The sequence below is a fragment of the Crinia signifera genome, chromosome 6 (genome assembly GCF_055691185.1).
Source record: "Crinia signifera chromosome 6, ASM5569118v1, whole genome shotgun sequence".
Classification (NCBI taxonomy): domain Eukaryota; kingdom Metazoa; phylum Chordata; class Amphibia; order Anura; family Myobatrachidae; genus Crinia; species Crinia signifera.
In genome coordinates, this window is record NC_139222.1 from 146,041,631 (window position 1) to 146,060,337 (window position 18,707).

At 43.6% G+C, this 18,707-nt stretch overlaps 1 protein-coding gene across 1 annotated transcript in view; it reads right to left on the reverse strand.

The window, feature by feature from the left end:
• Positions 1-823: 823 nt before the first annotated feature.
• The window catches only part of IFI35 (interferon induced protein 35), a 77,623-nt gene continuing 59,739 nt past the window's right edge, over positions 824-18,707 (reverse strand). The window contains exons 5-11 of the mRNA XM_083147551.1: positions 14,894-15,052; positions 10,992-11,099; positions 8,000-8,144; positions 7,648-7,754; positions 5,632-5,818; positions 3,869-3,975; positions 824-1,497 (exon numbers count right to left, since the gene is read on the reverse strand). Coding sequence (XP_083003677.1) covers positions 1,306-1,497; positions 3,869-3,975; positions 5,632-5,818; positions 7,648-7,754; positions 8,000-8,144; positions 10,992-11,099; positions 14,894-15,052 — 1,005 coding nt within the window. The 3' untranslated portion in view covers positions 824-1,305. The remainder of the gene's footprint in view (positions 1,498-3,868; positions 3,976-5,631; positions 5,819-7,647; positions 7,755-7,999; positions 8,145-10,991; positions 11,100-14,893; positions 15,053-18,707) is intronic.

An 18,707-nucleotide genomic window follows, 5' to 3' on the forward strand; every position in this document is an offset into this window, starting at 1 on the left:
ATTTGCGTAGCTTAAGCATATTCACAAAGCATAGATAGGGTAATCTATCAGTGCTCTATGCATATCCATCCATATAAACTACTGAGATTGCATCGCATTGCATCGCATCACATCGCATGGCACTAAAACGGGACATGCAATGCGATTTCCTTCCGCAACCGTACGTATGTAAAGTACCTAATATTTTTATCAAATAAAAGTTGATTAAGTGGATGAAGTTTTATCTTCGCTTTGCTTCTATTATGTTTAGTTTTTGCACTTTCTACGCATTTACAAATACTATGTTTAGGATACTGTATGTGATGTCAGGCCACCATGATCACAATAGATAACTATAACCATCGATATATCTTTGTGTTGGGACTTGATTTTGATTTACCTGTTGGTAAAATTTATCTGCGCATTTGGGGACTAAGTCATGTTTGTAAACACCTTTGTGATGCTGCTAGCAGCTCGGCCGTTTCCAGCCTTCAGCTGCGATCATGCATGTAGAGAAACATGATACCAGCGTCGCTACAGCTGTGGCCAGTCTGCGTGACTACAGACTCACTCGATTAGTCGATGCTCCCCCATATTATGATGATAATGCGCATATTTACACAGTTGCAGGTCTTTCTGATGGCACCGGCTGGTGTCTATATTTTTTTTTAGCAGAATCTTTGCGATGATTAGCAAGTACGTAGGCTGATAAATCACAAATTGCACATGCTTTAGTACAAAAACGAATTAGGCCCTTTACATACATGGTAAACAAGTAGCTAAAAAAACAGATCATATATATATATTAAATAAATGTAACAAGAAACTTTATATGTTAATTCAAATTTGCTTTAATGTTGTAGTAATTCATTGTTTAACAGATTTATAAATGATTAAACATGTATGCAATGAGAGCAATATCCTTAAAATATGACGATCATTGTAATTTGAAGGAAAGAATACAAGTATCTATAGTCCTCGCTATATAAGATATTTTTATGGGAAGTAAGAAATGTAATAGTGTACAGCTGCTGCTGCAGCACCTCTTATTACCAAATAATTCCTGCAGAGATTTATGCTCAGATAAATATATACTGTAATAATGTTTCTATGTGTGTGCTATATGTGCATGTGTGATAAGCTCAATGGTTATGCTAGGCTATGGGAACACATGACATTTCTTTTATGGCCATGCTGAATTAACATTATTAATCAAATACACAATTTATAACATGGGCATATACAGAGATATGTTTATAAAGGATATAAACCACCAACGAAAGCCAGAATCATACCCAGTGAGACTATTTTATTTTGTACAGTGAATTACGGTGTGTTTGGTGTCTCATCGTCCTCAAACAGAGCTACATGGTGCTGTCCTTCTGCACAATACAGTAGTGCCTGCACTTCACCAGACTTCTGAAAGTGGAGCTCCAATAGATCCTGTAGTTCCTCTGCACCGATGATATCAGGAATACCGGTGAGTAACACTGTCCGGTTACACTCCAAATGCTTCATCTAAAATTGTCATAGCAAAGTAAATATTGTTGAACTGGTACAATAGGCAGTTTCTCTCTCCTGTTTCTCACCAGGAGGCAGATGTATTGAATCTTCGAGAGAGATAAAGTAAAGAGGTTTAACACAGCAATCAAAGAGCTTCTAGCTGTCATTTATCTGACACAGACTATAAAATGAGAGCATCTGATTGGTTGTATGGGCAACGTCTTCACTTAATTTCTCTTGGAGGTGCATCAACCCCATGAATGAACATATTCTAAATCAACAGCACACAAGATACTGTTATTACATTGTTTTTCCCCAACAGTTTCCTACTGCTATAACTGCCAATCCGGGGGTAACTGTGGGCCTGATCGGAGCGGAACTGTGTTCTGTCGGTTGTGTTTGGTGGCGGAATGTGGCCGGCCCACATTACCAGGACACAACACTGTGCTAACTGACTGAATAAGCTGCCCACTACCACATCTCTTCCATCAATAGATGTTGTGTACTAGACAGTCTAAGGCCCTCCCATAGCCCTGCCTCTTGCAGTTCCCCTAGGCATTGATGGGAGGACGCAATGAGATCATCATTGTGCATATGTCTGATGCTGCTGGAAATGAATCCACCAACACGAAGAGAAGAGACGAGACTCAGAGAGTTAAATTTACTAAGATGGGAGTTCTATTAAAGATGAGGTGTTACCCATAGCAACTAATCAGATTCTATTTATTTATTTAGCACCTTCTATAAGATAATAGATAGATTCTGATTGGTTGCTATGGGCAACATCACATTTCGAATAGAATTCCCATCTAGTAAATTTACCCCTCAGAGAGACATCATAGGACCCACGCAGAGAAAGAGCTGCATAAGGGAGAGACATGAGGTGAGGTGAGCTATATGGGAATGCCACATGAGGAGAGAAATCTGAGGTAGGAGAGCTCTATGAATGGGGAGAAATCTATGTGATGGATAAACTGTATCAGAGTGAGAGCTGTATCAGGAAATAGCTGTGTGAGGGATAACATGAAGTGGGGAGAGCTGTGTTAGGAGGAAGAGCTGTGTGTACAAGTAGTACTAGTACTGTGGACATCATGTGTAAGGGACACTACTACTGTGGGAATTGGTTATATAAGGAATACAACTCTGTGACCTGAATAATGGTTTACGTGCAGTATAGTGAGAATAAGATTATGCTACTGTGTGGCATAATTTGTATTGGGGGTACTATGGCATGGCCATGCCCCTTTCTTGTGAGACCACACTGTTTTTTTACACCGTGAGCCTTTGCAGTGCACCGTAGATTTGTACAAAGTGTGAGAGGTAGGGTACAAATTAATATTTTGCATAGGGTGCCGAACAACTTAGCACTAACCCTGGCTCTGCCCAATGGTTGGCGAGGGAGGGGGGGGGGGGGGGGGTATGAGTTCCACTACCTTTCCAGGACCACTTTAAGCCCTTTGCCAGGAAAATTGTATTTTCTACCTTGGCAATGTTGGAGACAAATGCTATTGGCGGTCTAGATCTTATATACTATACATAAAAATATATCTATGTACTGTAGAAGGAAAGAGGGAAGCCTCGGTGAATACAAATCTTCTTTATGTTATTTAAATAGTTTTTTCGGACAGAGGGCATGATGCAATAAAGCATATTTTGGGGTCAAACCTCTGAAAATACAGCTTTTGGGGGTTTGGCCACTTACCGCAAATGTAACATGCTCTGGAATGTGATACATTAAGAAGCTTTAATATGGTGGGCGTCACTGTTTTTCCCCTGAGAGGGATCCAATCAGATCCCTCCCAGCACCCCCAGTGGCATGAGCAGCGTGGTCATAAACTCAGAAGTCATTCTATTGCAAAGGACAGCTGTTACAGGGAGAGCTTCCCTTTGTGATTTTCTTTAAGCATACAGCGTTAGTAAACACTGGTATGCTTGTGATAAGTGGCAGGATGCAGGTAAAATGGCTGCACTTGCTGTTACATAACAATAAGAATTAAAATAAATATCAGAAGAATTAAATGAAGCACATAAGAAACACTGCATATTTGTTTGTACTATGTTATTGCTATAGTGACAACTTGTTTTTACAAGCTGTGTACACACACAAGGGCGATTTCCTGCCTCCCGGGATTGCATGCGATATATCGTATGTGGTCCTTTTGCATACCATATATTGCATATGACCCCAGCAAAGCCTGCCTGACTTGGCTGGTGATGCGACACATGTCACCTGCAGCTCGTGCCCTCCTCAGGCTCCGATGCAATGCGCAGTCCCATTTTTATTACCACAATCGCATAAAAAGTAACCAAATCGCATGTGAATGGCTGTAGTGTATGTGCACATATAGAGACTTACTGTAAAGGTATATAGCTAATGAAGGCTTACCTGGTGGTTTCTAAGGCTGCCATTTAATGAAGGTGACACTTGGACTTTGTGAGTAGATTTCCCAAAAGGCACAGCAAAGTGCTTTTTTTCCACCAAGCGTGGAGCAACTGTAGAGAAGTAATAAAGTTATATGAGAAGCATGATTCTGTCACCCAGCCTATGGCACAAATGCTATAATAGACATACATCATCAAGCAGATATCTCCCTAATACAGCACATGTATAGTTAATTCCCCTCTTTAAACTACTTAAAATTGTTATTTAAACTCCTGATAGAGCAAATAAATCCATTAAAAGGACTAGAGTCCTGATTCAGAGATGTATGTTAACTCAATATTACTGCAATCTCCAATGATTTGATATCTGCACTGGTGCAGAATCCACATTTGCACATGTGCAGATCTGGGGCTGGGATGTGCTGTTAGCATTTGAGAGCAGTGACAGGAATTGTCCCAGAGGACAGAGGCCTTTCAAACCCTTTATTCTGGGCGTGCCAAAACCAGTGGTGAGACCTTGGACACGGATCCCTCTGGCCTCATCAGCATGTTTTCACTGGACATTCTGAGTACCTGAGGGTTTCTGAGTGTCCGATGGTAACACAGAAAAGCTGTGGAACCTATTTTTACAAGACACCTCTCAGATTTTAAATCTGGCCCATCTGCAGTGCAGCATACTTACATGCCTTTTCTGACTTTATTATCAACTCAGAATCAGGCCTACTCAGAATGTTCGTATAATAAGGCGACTCTCGCCTCCTGCTAATACTGATACATTTGTCAGGGCATATGCTTCTCATCTACTCAGTCATTAGGGCATGTACCTCTCACCCATGGCTGTAATTAGGATGCACTTGGGGTGGAACTGGCCATGACTATAATCTCTTTGCCAGGTGCCATCTGCAATGTATATTGCAAACATGACTTATAGGACACAGGAGATCAGGTAGCAGCAGAGAGGAGTGAGCAGCAGTGAGCAAGGGAAGACTGGTAGCTGTGCATGCATCACCTTTCAAGCTGATAGGCAGCTACTACAGTCATATACCTCCCTTTATGTCATCCACCCCGGATCATTCACTCTGATGCTGTCATACTGCAGTTGTCCTGATGTACCCGGGGTGAAATCTCTGAGCTTGGCCTGGGGAAATATGCCATCCTGCCTGGCCTGCACATATCAGTGCACATATCAGCCCCCACAGTTACTTCCCTCTAACTGCCGCTCTCATTCTATTCTTCTATTAAGTAGGTACTACTGGTATAATTTGCAAAAGTCATAACTGTGTGACAGGTATAAGGAACACTGAGGGCAGATGTATTAAGCCTTAACAAGAGATAAATGCAAGGATGATAAAGAGAGATAAACGTCCAGCCAATCAGCTCCTTACTGACTTTTTTCAAACACAGCCTGTTAGGATGTGATTGGCTGGACGTTTATCTCTCTTTATTACCCTTGCGTTTATCTCTTGTTAAGGCTTAATACATCTGCCCCACTGTTACTATATGGCACAATGTGTAGGAGGGACAATACTACTCTGTACCATAAAGTGTATAAGGGGTTCTACTACTGTATAGCATCATGTGATTAAGGGGCTGTGCTATCCCTATTCAAAATATGCAGGGGGGGAGGGGGGATAATGCTCTTTCTTGCCGAGGGAATTAGTCACATTGTATAGTAATGTCTCTGCTCCCTCTTCCTCCTAAAACTCAGACATCAGGACACCTTTAGTTAATGATTGGAGTTATAAATATCCTTTAAATTTATTATACCTCCTTCATCTAGGAAACTAAGCATTGCACTTTTGAACTCAGGAATAAACTCTCTTTCGTCCACCTCTCCACCACCATTCTTGACTTTTGAAAAAAACAGCTCCAGCTTGTCCAGGAGATTATCCACTGAAACGGAGGTTGGAAGATTGGACACTAGGATCTTCCGGGTACTCACATTCATATCCATCTGTAATGACAGAAAACACATGACCTTCTGCTCTCAAAAGTGGCATGGAATTACTTGAGTGACCTCTACCACAATGCTTTCAAAGTCATCTGATGCTACTCTCAATATTACTGAAGTTTGTCACCAACATTACTGTTATAATAGTTTCAGCATGTAAACTTTGTATTGGGGAGTCTATGCAAATGGTCTACAAACTTCTTCCCCTGTATACATCCGTATGCCCAAATGCACAAAGACAGTCCCCTTTTAGCAACTACCCACGCTGTAATATTGATTGGTGTATCCTCACACACACCACAGGTCTCGCCATCCAAAATTGCACCCCCTTTTTGGCAGGTGCAGTTTCTCTTTTGATGGCCTCCTTGGTGACCAGCCAAGCTTCTGAGAATGCAGCCACTTTAACTTACACACCTGTGACACCCCCATTATACAAGCACTGAACCACCCTTTTTTCCATGCACTACAAAACACCTCCCATCACTTTTCATATACCTTCTGTTCAATCGCACCCTTGTAAGTACACTCTGTGCGCCATTGATGATTTCACAATTTTCACGCATGTGTACTTTAAAATAATCACTCAACTATGTGAACTTTAGCATTGCATGCCAAAGTTACATTTATTGAGTCATGCTCACAGGTCCATTTATTGAGGAGCTGGGTCTTCAGAAGCTGCCAGAACAGCGTGAGTTCCTACTTGCATACATTTTGTTACACAAGGTGTGTAACATTGTCCCTTAAGCAGCCCATACACGTCCCGATGCGGGCGTGCGTTGTGGGCTTCAATAGCATGGATCACATTGCATTGCATTGCATGTGCATCCGTTGTGCATGCAATGCGATGTAATTTGATGAAACCTAAGTACAAAAAGTATGTGCAAGCACATACTTTTTGTACTGTGCGATGAGGTGCCGCGGGAGCGCGCACCTCAAAGCACAGAACGGACAGCCTGGCATCGCAGCGTGTATGGGCTGCTTTACTCTGGTTCACTCACAAAGGCAAATTCCTTCTCAAATGGACAAAACCATGTGCACTGCAGGGGGGTAAGATGTGACCTGGGCAAAGAGATTTAGATTTGGGTGAGTTATTTTGTTTCTGTGCAGGGAAAATACTGACTGCTTTATTTTTACACTGCAATATAGTAAAACCCCAAACAAATCTAATTCTCTCTGCACAGGTTACATCTGCCCCACCTGCAGTGCACATGGTTTTGTCCATTTGAGAAGGAATTTGCCTTTGCAAGTGAACCAGAATAAGGGTCATTGTCTGTCCATGAGAAATCCTAGACAGACATCATTGCTGGACCGGCCGCTCAACTGCTGGAATCACCAGCAGATGAGCAACAGTGTGGATGGCTTTCCTTAGTGTCCTGCCATGGAAAGCCATCCACCCTTTGGGTAAATAGCTAAAACAGGCAAAAAATGCTCAGTTCGTATGCACTGAGCAATTTTCAGCCAATAGATTTTTCCCATCATCGTTGTCCATACACGCTGGGCAAAATCGGCCAGTGTGTATGGACCTTTACAGGTAGCTCTGTAAGCAATCACATTGAGCTTAATGATTTCAGTTCTACTTGAAATGAATTCCTAATATAATATACATATTTTGGGTATTCAATATTGCTCTACAATCTCTGATTAGTGTGATAGAATTAAGTTGCTGAGAAATTAATATGAAATTTTATTTTGTAATAAAATTATTAAAACAATAATGGGCACTAAATTAGGGCCAGCACTCGTGTGACAGTTATAGATGGGTGGGTGCCAATAAAGTTATTAATGTTCAAATCCATTTGTGGACTATGAAGAGAAAGCACACCATTACTTACACTAAGAGCATCCAATACTAAAAGCTCAACAGGCTCAGCCTTCACATGTATCGAGCACTCTTCAATCTTTATCTTGTGGTTCTTCTGGGCAATCACTTCTGCAGCAACTGACAAGCACAAGGTGATTGCATTTTGTTAGTAACAAATATACAGTAACCATGAACAAGGCTAAAACAAACTATGCTACTTATATGGCTCTTTACTCTTCCAAATTCATACTGTAAAATATGTTGATCTATTGCTACTTTGTATGTACTGTGTATGCAAAATAACACTTCAAAAAGTGTCTGTTCTCTGTATCAGCTAATCTGCCAATTATACACTACTCTCTGCCCATTTCAATAATCCTCACCAGTTGTTTCCTCGAAGGTGATAAGTGCGGTTCCACTAGTGACAGGATATCTTATACGATGTTTGACACTCAGTCCATTTCTGATAATGTTGTCGCTTGTTTTTCCCTTGAAGACCATTTTTCTCTCCATTCCAGATGCACAAATCTATGAAAAATGTGGGAATATGATAATCCAGTTTACTACAAATTTATTGTAATACAATAAACATTGTGGTTATTCAGATGTCATCGCTGCTGTGTGAAATTGCAGAGTGTAATCCCACCCTGTACAAGTCTACAAATGGCTGGTGAAAATCTTGTCGATTGCTGGCCAGCTGCTAATCCATATGTAACTCACTCACCATCTATTCAGTTTTTCCAGTCTGTGTGTAACCCTGACCCTTCCACAACTCCAGTAAACACAAATACTCAATCTAGCACATATTTTAACTTGCGTGCCAGGGACTCAATTTTCCAAAACAAGTCGGTCGTGGGGACGCGCTATACTGCAGCATGGCCAGGGAGCAGTGGAGCCTGGGGGCGAGGAATTAGGAGAGCCCTGCGGCCAGTGCGGGTCCCTGGGAATGCAGAGCCCTCACTCCCTTGATCCGTCACTGTAGCATTCCCTGGGAGCCGGGGAGCACACCACTGCTGGTGAGAATGAGTCCTGCCTCCTCCCCACCTGCTCCTCTTTGGCCTTACTTCCTCTTTCCCCCTCATCACCTCAAGCCCCTTTTGCCTCACCCCCTCTCGGCCCCTGTCACCTTGCCCTGCAATCTTATATGCAGTCACAGCCATATAGGCCATGTTCAGAAAAAAGGCACTACAGCTACAAATGTTGATGGTGAACGTAATTATGCACAGAGGTTGGATTGCTTAGAATCACAGGGGATGATGCTGCATCCAGGGGTCACCTACACAAATGGAGGCCTGAAACTAGCATTTGCTCATTATCATTGCTGCTTCTCTGTAATAAGTCACAGATGTGGCTGGCTGTAATAAAGTGCATCTCTGAAAAAGGCCCTCTGAGCAGAGACAGGAGAAGGGAACATTAGTTCTTTCTTCTGTCATTTATTATTTTTCGAAAAAATTATAATTGTTTTTTGGAATGGAATAACTCATGAAAGGAACGACATGGGCTAGATTGACTGAAACATCTAAAACAGACAAGTGGTGGAGTTGGCCATAACCAATTTTCAAGCCTTTTTGTAGTGTATTGTAAAATGAGCCATGCCTAAAATATTTAGAACATAATAAAATGAGCCAATCTCACACAATGTTACACCCAATAACAGGGAATGTTCTCATTTTACAAAATCCATCTAGTTGAACAAAAGCTTTTGAATCCTCGTATATGTTAGAACGTGAACAGCATATGTAAAATCCTTACAAATATATCTGAAGGTTGAACACCCACGCGGAATATTAGCTGCAGCTGCCAGGGAAATGCAGAAGGGAATTCCAAAGGTATAGTAAATGTTTTCCTACAGTTGGTAATTTGGGGAAGTACAGAATCTGCCACTCTTGTGGAGGCACTGCAAACCTGACTGCAAGGAAGTGGAAGGGAAAAAGAGGAAGTGCATGCCTCCCCATAGGGCGGTGCTGGATGACTGATCGGCAGTCGGGATTCCGTCAGTCATTACACTGGCGTCGGAATCCCGACTGCTAAAAGCCCAACAGATGGGCAGCGGCTATTCTCCCTCATGGGGGTTGACATCCCCCATAGAGGGAGAATAGAATAGGTAGCAAACGTAGCGAGCCACTGTACCTGCAGTGTGGCGATCGCAGCGAGCACGCAAGTTGGTTAATTGTGCTCCCCCCGCTGTCTGAGTCCCCGCAGTCAGGATTCCGACATTGGGCTAATGACTCTCGGAATCCCGACTGTCGGTGTGTTATACCCCCCCCCCCCCCCATAGGGTATAGTCATGCCCTCCTCTATGATGAAGATACAACCACACTCTTACATCATATGAAGTAAAACAATAATTCAGCGAACAAAATGGCTGTGTTTAGGCAATGTATATTGTTTGAACACAAGTTTTACAATATAGAAACAAGTCACTCAGTGTTCCAAGCATTAGAATTGGCCATAATGTGTTCAGTTGAGAAGTAGTTGGCATCACAAAGGTTGGCATGCCAGCAGTCAGAAGGGGATACGGTCATTAGGTCTACAACAACTAGGTTAACAAGCATTGGGTCGACACCACTAGGTTGACATGCAGCAAGGTCGACATGGGTCAAGGTAGACATGGGTCTAGGTCAACATGACATTAGGTCGACACAAGCATTAGGTTGAAATGGGCTAGGTCGACAGTCAAAAGGCCGACATGGGGTTTTTCACTGTCTTTTGAGCCGACATGTGCCGACAGGCGGTATTTCATGTCCTACCATCCACTAAGGTGTGGTGGGAGAATAAAATAGTGTGCCGAACGTAGCGAGGCACCGTGTCCGAAGCATTGCAAGCGAATCGGTGCACTTAAAACTGTGTCCATGTCGACTGTGTCAACATTCGGGTAAAAAAAAAACATTGAAAAACCCTATGTCGACCTTTTGACTGTCCACCTAATGCTTTTGTCGACCTAATGTCATGTCGACCTAGACCCATGTCGACCTAGTGGTCTCGATCCAATGCTTGTCGACCTAGTTGTTGTAGACCAAACGATCCACACCAGTCAGAAGACAGGCATCAGAATCCCGACACCTGTCAGAATGCTGATCCCAGAATGTATACTGGGGAGTGTTAGGGTTTCTCACTAGGGAGATGGTTAGGGTTAGGCTGCGGGTGAGGGAAAGGGTTAGGGTTAGCTTGCAGGAAGAAATAGGGTTAGGCTGCGAGATGGGAGTGTTAGCATTAGGTTATGGGAAGGGAAGGTTAGGGGTAGTGTAAAAATGAGGGTTACTTATGTTGCTTAAATGTGTCACAATTATGGTAATCGGGATGCTGGTGCTGGTATTCTGACCGCCGGCATCTTGACTGCCAGTATCCCGGGCCCAACCCCTTCAGGCTACTCACATCTTCTAGTTTCTTTGTTTCTTGTTCAAAATAGACTATAATCTCTTTTATGCCTTCTGCTTGTTCCTTCAGCTTTTGATTCTCCAATGAAATGCTTGTAAAACTCTCCTACAGACAATAAATCAATATGGGTCAGATGGGTAGAAGATTTATAACAACATATTTGAACACTGATATAACTATAACTTTTATTCTACATTGGTTTATAAACCTGCAAGCGATTGAGGCACATGGTTTCAGAAATGTATTGGGTGTTCCTGGGTGGCTCTTTCTTACTTTATTCCTAACTCAGCGCCTGACTCCGATATGGACGGTGCTGCACAGCCACATGGAAGGGGCTCTGTAACACCATACAACTGTAATGTTAATCCAGCATGAGGTCCTGTATTAATTTGTAATCAGAATGTTGAATCAGAATACGCAGTTTCGGATCACCATCGCAACGATCGGTCATAATAGTCATAGCCTTCAGACATATCTGTAAGCCAAAGCTGACTGACCTTTGGAATTCCTCTGTCAGAACATCTGTGTCCAATGATGCAGATCCCAGGCTCAGAAAACCTAAAAAGTAGGAGGTGACATGCCCCCAATTTGTAGAGCGTTTCATGCTGCTGCCCCTGCGCCACCCGAAAACAATGATTGCCATGCTGCAGCTTAGGGGGGGGTTCTGCAAGTGATCATGTAGAACCAATTCTGCACATGTGCAGTTCCACCACTGTTGGATTTGTAAGTAAACCACTGGGTTTGCCTACCAATACATATCAAGCCATCAGAATGCGTCCCAATGCTTGATTTTTATAGCTCTGATCTCTAGGAATACATGTATTCACAATCAGCCACTAAAGAGGATAAACTGTGAAGGAGCAGCTTTTACAGGCATTCAAAAATGTTCTATGCCAACGCTGCCTTGAAACAAATCAGTAATATCACAACATATCAGATGTTATTCAAAAATATCAATTTGTTTCTGTTGATTAGTAGTGGGAACCAACAGGCTTTGATTAGTGGAGTTATTTCCATGTTGCATATTTAATTGATGCCTATGAAGGTAGTGTACACAACCTAGCATAGGGCCAATACATCTGGTGATAGTGATGTGTTGGAGCGCACCCTTTGAATTCCACTGATTAGAGATAAAGGTTTTCTGCACACTGCAGTCATGTTGGTATATATTTATTTATATATTAACAGTTTCTTTTATATAGCGCACACATATTCCGCAGAGATTTACAGAAAATATTTAATCATTCACATCACTCACTGCTTCAGACTATCTTCGCCCAGCTGCCCACCTTGCCCTGGGTACACCTGGCGGGGAACCCAATTAACCCCTCCCCCCACTTACACCATTTTCTCCATCCAGGCATGCACAACAGTGTATCACCTGTATGACCAGCATTTGTTGTACTAATTGCAGAATAAACGTCTTATTACATTGTACCCTGCACTGTTTATGATTTCACTAAACATCAGGTTACTTGCAAGATTATAGGGCAACACACAGGCCACCCTCTGAGCACCCACTCAGGGTGGTTTAGAAGGAAAGCGTTAACCCCACTATAATCAAATAAAGCTTACAGACAATTGACTTTAACGCTGCCGCTGCTGAACAGCCATCGCGCCACCGCTAAAGGCCCCCATACATTAGGCCGACTTGTCCTAAATGCCCATACACATTAGGCGATTATCAGCTGAATATCGCTCGTTTTGGCGGTTTTGAGCGATTTTAAAATTGCGTCGTGTGTATGGGCTAGTGTGTATGGGCCAGCCAATGGCAGATTGGCGATGATGCGCGCTCCTGCATCATCACTAATAAGGTCCCACGCGAGCGGGCTTTACCAGCATGTCTAGCGATGATGGCTGGTTTCTCCGCCATCATTGCTGTGTGTATGTGATACACTTTCAGCCCGGTGACCACCCCGCCCCACAGCGTACACTGTGCCCACTGCACAGCAAGAAGAGACAGCCGGGTTGGCGACCTACTCCCTCCCTGCTCCCTCCCCCTGCTCCGCTCAGTCACACTGCCCGGAGCAGGAGAACAGCAGCAGCAGCATCTGCCGACCTGCTCGCCCACAGCAAGCAGCACTAAAGTCAATATCAACACACTATACAGTGAGTAGCCACTGCACTGCACTGCACATGTGACACACAGACTGCCCACAATATATACATTGCTGCACCACTACCCACCAATATATATATTTTTATATGCCCACTGCCCACCAATATATATATATATATATATATATATATATATATATATATTTTTATATGCCCACTGCCCAGCAATGCATATATTTTTATATGCCCACAGCCCCCCAATGTATATATTTTTCTATGCCCACTGCCCAGCAATGTATATATTTTTCTATGCCCACTGCCCAGCAATGTATATTTTTCTATGCCCACAGCCCCCCAATGTATATATTTTTCTATGCCCACTGCCCAGCAATGTATATATTTTTCTATGCCCACTGCCCAGCAATGTATATTTTTCTATGCCCACTGCCCAGCAATGTATATATTTTTCTATGCCCGCTGCCCAGCAATGTATATCTATTTAAACACCACTGCCCACCAATGTTTATTAATAATAGTGGTAACATATACATTGCTGGCCTGCGCCAGTAATCTATACGTTACCACCTATTATTAATAAACATTGGTGGGTAGTAGTGTTTAAATAGATATACACTGCTGGGCAGTGGGCATATAAATATATAAATATTGGTGGGCACTGAGCATATAAAAATATATACATTAATGGGCACTGGGCAATGGATATATAAAAAATATATATACTGGTGGGAAGTGGGCATATAAAAATATATACATTGGTGGGCAGCGGGTGTATAAATATATAAACATTGGTGGGCAGTGGGTATATAAATAAATACAGCACCCTCCCCCTTCATGTATAGTAATAATGATTTAAAGTTTTAGTACCTTCTCAAATGGTAGTCACCCTCACCAATCCATGCAAGGGCGGGCCAGGGTGGCTGCGCTGTACTGTGCTGTGACCACGGTTCAGTCAGCGGTGAGGCTGTGTAGAGTGTAGAAGCCGAAGGCAAGTAAAGGGGCAGGGGTGCTGTGCTGGGGAAAGAGCTGCACGGGCCCTACCCTCTGTCAGAGCAATGAGGCCCGGGGCTCAAGTACCCCTAGACTCCCCCTGTCGGCGGCCCTGCCCATAGGCTACAATGGGCTATCACTATCTCAGAATGTGGGGGGGATGTGGACGGCAGCGGTGCAGGGGGGGATCGCAGCAGGGATTGGAGATTTCTGCTGCAGTCCCCCTTTGGTACATTACAGTGTTATGGGTGTTTTCAGGGATGTAGCCGCAAATATTGTATGATAAATGCCACCCTTAATACTTTTGATAATAAAGAAACTAAATTCCGGCTTTACACAAGTACATACACTTATGTGATCTGATGCTGCACGACATCAAAGAGTGTTTGCATCTTATGGTGCAAAAAGTGCCCACTTTCAGAATCTTGCAATGGCACATCGGGTGATTGAAGAGGGCAGGCAGAGGGTGGCGGAGTAGTGTAGCATTGTGAAAAAGCACTAGTAGGTGGCGGGGGTAGGCACGGTGGCAGAACTTGAAAAAAAATTAAAACACTGGGCCGCTTGCATTTGAGCGATCGCATGTGGTTAAAAACCACATGTGATGGCTCCTGTAATTTCATAGATATTATGTGCAGCGCATACTATCTATCAATGCGACATTTGACCGGAGGGTCGTGTCGCATGGTCCCTAAAATGTGCATACAATCATTCGATTTATCGAACAGATGTGGTCAAAATTGAATGATTGCATGCAATATCTCATAAGTGTATGGGCTACATATGAGTGAAGAGAGCACTTTTGATTCGGCCTGTGAAAACGGATTCATACTAACCTGATACTTTAGCTCCTCCTCATGCAGCTGGTTTTCATTCTCTGAGAACCTACTCTCCAACGTATTTCCTTTGTCCTGCACCTTCTGGGCCAATGACTCTGCTTCCCACTTCTTCTGCTCCAGTTTAGCTATATCATCTATTAGGGCTGAATGCTGCTCCTAAAGCAAGATAGAGGTTTGTTATAACAATAATGATACTAAAATATGAATTGTGATAATCAATGTATATGCATTGTGCTGGAAAATAATTCAATTTTCTCAATAAGCTACTCTGATACTGTGGTTGGGTCCCCATTGTTGTCATTGTTGTATTTTTATTTTGTACAATTAAACATATAAAAGTGCATTGTGAATAGAAATATATGTGACAATGTATTTGAATACGTTACTCACCGATCATCTGTGCCAGATGCTACTAAGCCATTCCTAATATGAGCGGAGTTCAGTAACTCCCTCAGATTTGAAAAATTGCTATTCTAATTTTTGTGAATCTGCGTACTTGCGAATTCTGCAGGGCGCATGCGTAACTTTAAACTGAGGTTGCATCGTGAAATATGCAAACGCAGTCTAAGGGATGATGGAGGCTGAAACTCAGCTTTGCGGTGGTGGCGACTCAGCATTGCAGGGATATTTGGGGGGCTGTGGCGGGATTGAAAACTGGACACCAAAGGATTGACTGGACACCTGCTTTTGAGCTGGTGTTTTAGATACTGAAAAGGATCAAATTATGTAAATCAAGTCTTTGTTGTGCATGGAAGCTCACTTCATCTGGTATCACCTACCATTGTGATATTTCTGATTTCCCCAACTTCCCATAACCCCTCTCTGACCATCACTTGCTCTCTTTTAACCTATCCCTCTCTGCTTCTTCATTGCTACCTCCTAAGACTACCATCACTAAGTGTAACTTTCAGGCTATTGACACCGCCTCCCTATCCTTCTTCTTCAACTCACTTCTATCTCTTATTCTCTCTCTCTCTCTCTCTCTCTCTCATGTCCTGAACAAGCTGCTTCCGTATATAATGCATCTCGTACTTCTGCTGTAGATTATGTCACTCCACCATCCACAATTCACCCTCGCAAACTAACAACTCAACCCTGCCACCAGATACCTGCAAAAATGCCATACCTGCCTACTTCCCCCGTTTCACTCCTATCCAGGAGAAGCCCGGATAGGAGTGAAACGGGGGTGGAACGAGGCTACGTGTTGGGGGTGGGACGAGGCTGACGTCACCAAGCAATTTGTGGCATTTTAGCCCCACCCCCTCCCCGCGGACCCACAAAATTCAGGATTTTATCCAGCAGGGAAGGGGGAGTGGGGGCTTCGATGGTGATGCACGAGACTTGCCCTCCTTCTCGGGGGGGGCAGGATGGGAACCTGTAGGCAAAATGCTCACACACTGCTGAGTGTATATTGAGGAAATCCTGCTCTAAGGCAGAATTCCTCCATTTCAAACTTACACTTCAGTGCTGCCCTTTCACTTACTAAAAAGTAATTCAACCTCATCTCCTCACAGTCTAAAAACTCCCGGGGCCTCTTTGCCCGCCTCCAGCTCCTCACTCTCTGCCCTTGACTGCAACTTATTTCACTTCCAAAATTGACTCCATGTCAGAACATCACCTTCCCACTAGACCATCAGCAACCAACCACCTCTTCTCCCTTACAATCCCTCCTCCCCCATACCAACTCTGACATCCTTATTCCTTGTATCTACCTTTCCATCCCTGACCTCTCTCCTGCTCTCCTCACTTGTGTAACCAACTGTCTCTCTGCAATCTCTTCTTGAATGTCTCAGCGGTTTATTAAACGTAACTTTTCTAAAGGTCAGTTTTGTAGCTTGAGCTGCTTTCACCTCAAAAGCTGCCCAGAGTGTAAGAGCAGTGAACGCTAATGCCCGCTCCCACATCATCGCCGGTGGTCCTCGCTCATTTACCAGCAGATGAGCGATGGGGTGGATGGCTTTCCCTGGTGTCTTCCTATGGAAAGTCAGCCATCCCCGGAAAAATCGAATAGATGGGCAAAAAGTGCTTAGTGTGTATGCACTGAGCGATTTTCAGCCCAGAGATTTTATCTATCATCGCTGTCCATCCACACTGGGAAAATCGGCCAGTGTGTATGAACCTTAAGACTGAGCTGATCATCTTCCCAGCCTCCCACACAATCTCACCTCCTACAATCTCATTATGTATTCTCAAGGCTCTCAAGATCCACTTCTTCACCAAACCCAGCCAAATCTTACCTTAACCCTCTGTTCTATTCTCACTGTGTAGTCCATCTGTGTCACCCCTGTCTAATGGCACAAAATCCTGCCATTTTCTGCCACGCTGGTACTTTTCACAGTGTCCTCTTCTGATGCAGCCATGTTTATTTAGCCCGTACATGTCCTCTACTGTATTTAACTGGAAGTCACTGTTTTTCTTGTTCTTTTATGTACTCTGGGCCTAATTCAGACCCCATCGGATGGGGCCGTGAAAACACTGGGTGTTCCCCTGGGAATGCCGGTGGGTCGGTGCCTGCTCAGGCTGCGCTGACTCCATGTGACATCTGCGCCAGCCATACATTTTCTGCGCCAGACATTTTGGCCATCAGTTCGAACGGGCGTTCGGCGGGGAGGCGCTGACCTGTTCACTAGGCTGCGAGTATACACAGCCTAGCGAAAAGATCTGAATCAGACCCTCTATAAACTGTGGATCCCTTGTGGCACCATAGAAATAAAGGATAACAATGTTGTACAGACCTGATTCTAACCAGTGCAAACTTCAGTATCATACCGGGCTACATCAGTCAGCAGTACTGCATTTAAGAAGCATGGTGGCATACAGGTAAGCATTACTGCCGCACAGCACCAAGACCATGAGTTAATTTCCTAAATTAAATCTAATCAGTAGTAACTTTTATGTATGGAAAAATGTATAAAAGTAGAACTCGATGCCCATAGTTGTATAAAAAGCAATACTTAACCTATGTGAGCAATACATTTCATTACTACACTTGCTGTGTTCCTACACAAAGTCTGTACGACATCACTGACCAATGAGTCACTCTGTATACTGTTCAGTTCACTACTTTCAGGTCATGTACAGAAAGTTCAGGAAATAGGGAGAGACACCCCCGACATACAAGAGAACAAGCCATTATCACACAAGGGCATGTACATGCTTGCAAGTAGAACAGGCATGTCCAAACTATGGCCCTCCAGCTGTTGTGAAACTACACTTCCCAGCATGCCTTGCCATCGTTTTAGCATTCCCTAATAGCAAAACTGTGGCAAGGCATGATGGGACTTGTAGTTTCACAACTGCTGAAAGGCCATAGTTTAGACATGCCTGAAGTAGAGGATGCAAATCATGAAATGCTGAACACCTCACTACACAGGGTCTATTGGATGGTAAACTTACTTCATTAACAGTTATTTTGTACACACCCCCAAAAAGTCTAAAATCGGACAAATGCCATAGGTAGCATGGATGAGGGTCTTTCTGTGCGATATTGTTCACAATATTGCATACCTCCCAACTTTTCATTTGAAGAAATAGGGACATTCGCGCGGCGAAGCCGCGCGAGCGCCCGAAAGGGGGCGTGGCGTATGCAAATGAGGGTGCGGCTTATGCTAATTAGCCGCGACCTCATTTTCATACGAGAATAGACGCTGTGCGCATGCGCACAGCGTTTATTCTACTACATTGGGGGGTCTCCCAACTGCCACCCCCCCGCAGCGGGACAATGCCTGCCGCGGGTGGGACGTCGGGACAGGACCCGAAAATCGGGACTGTCCCGACGGAATCGTGACAGTTGGGAGGTATGATATTGGCT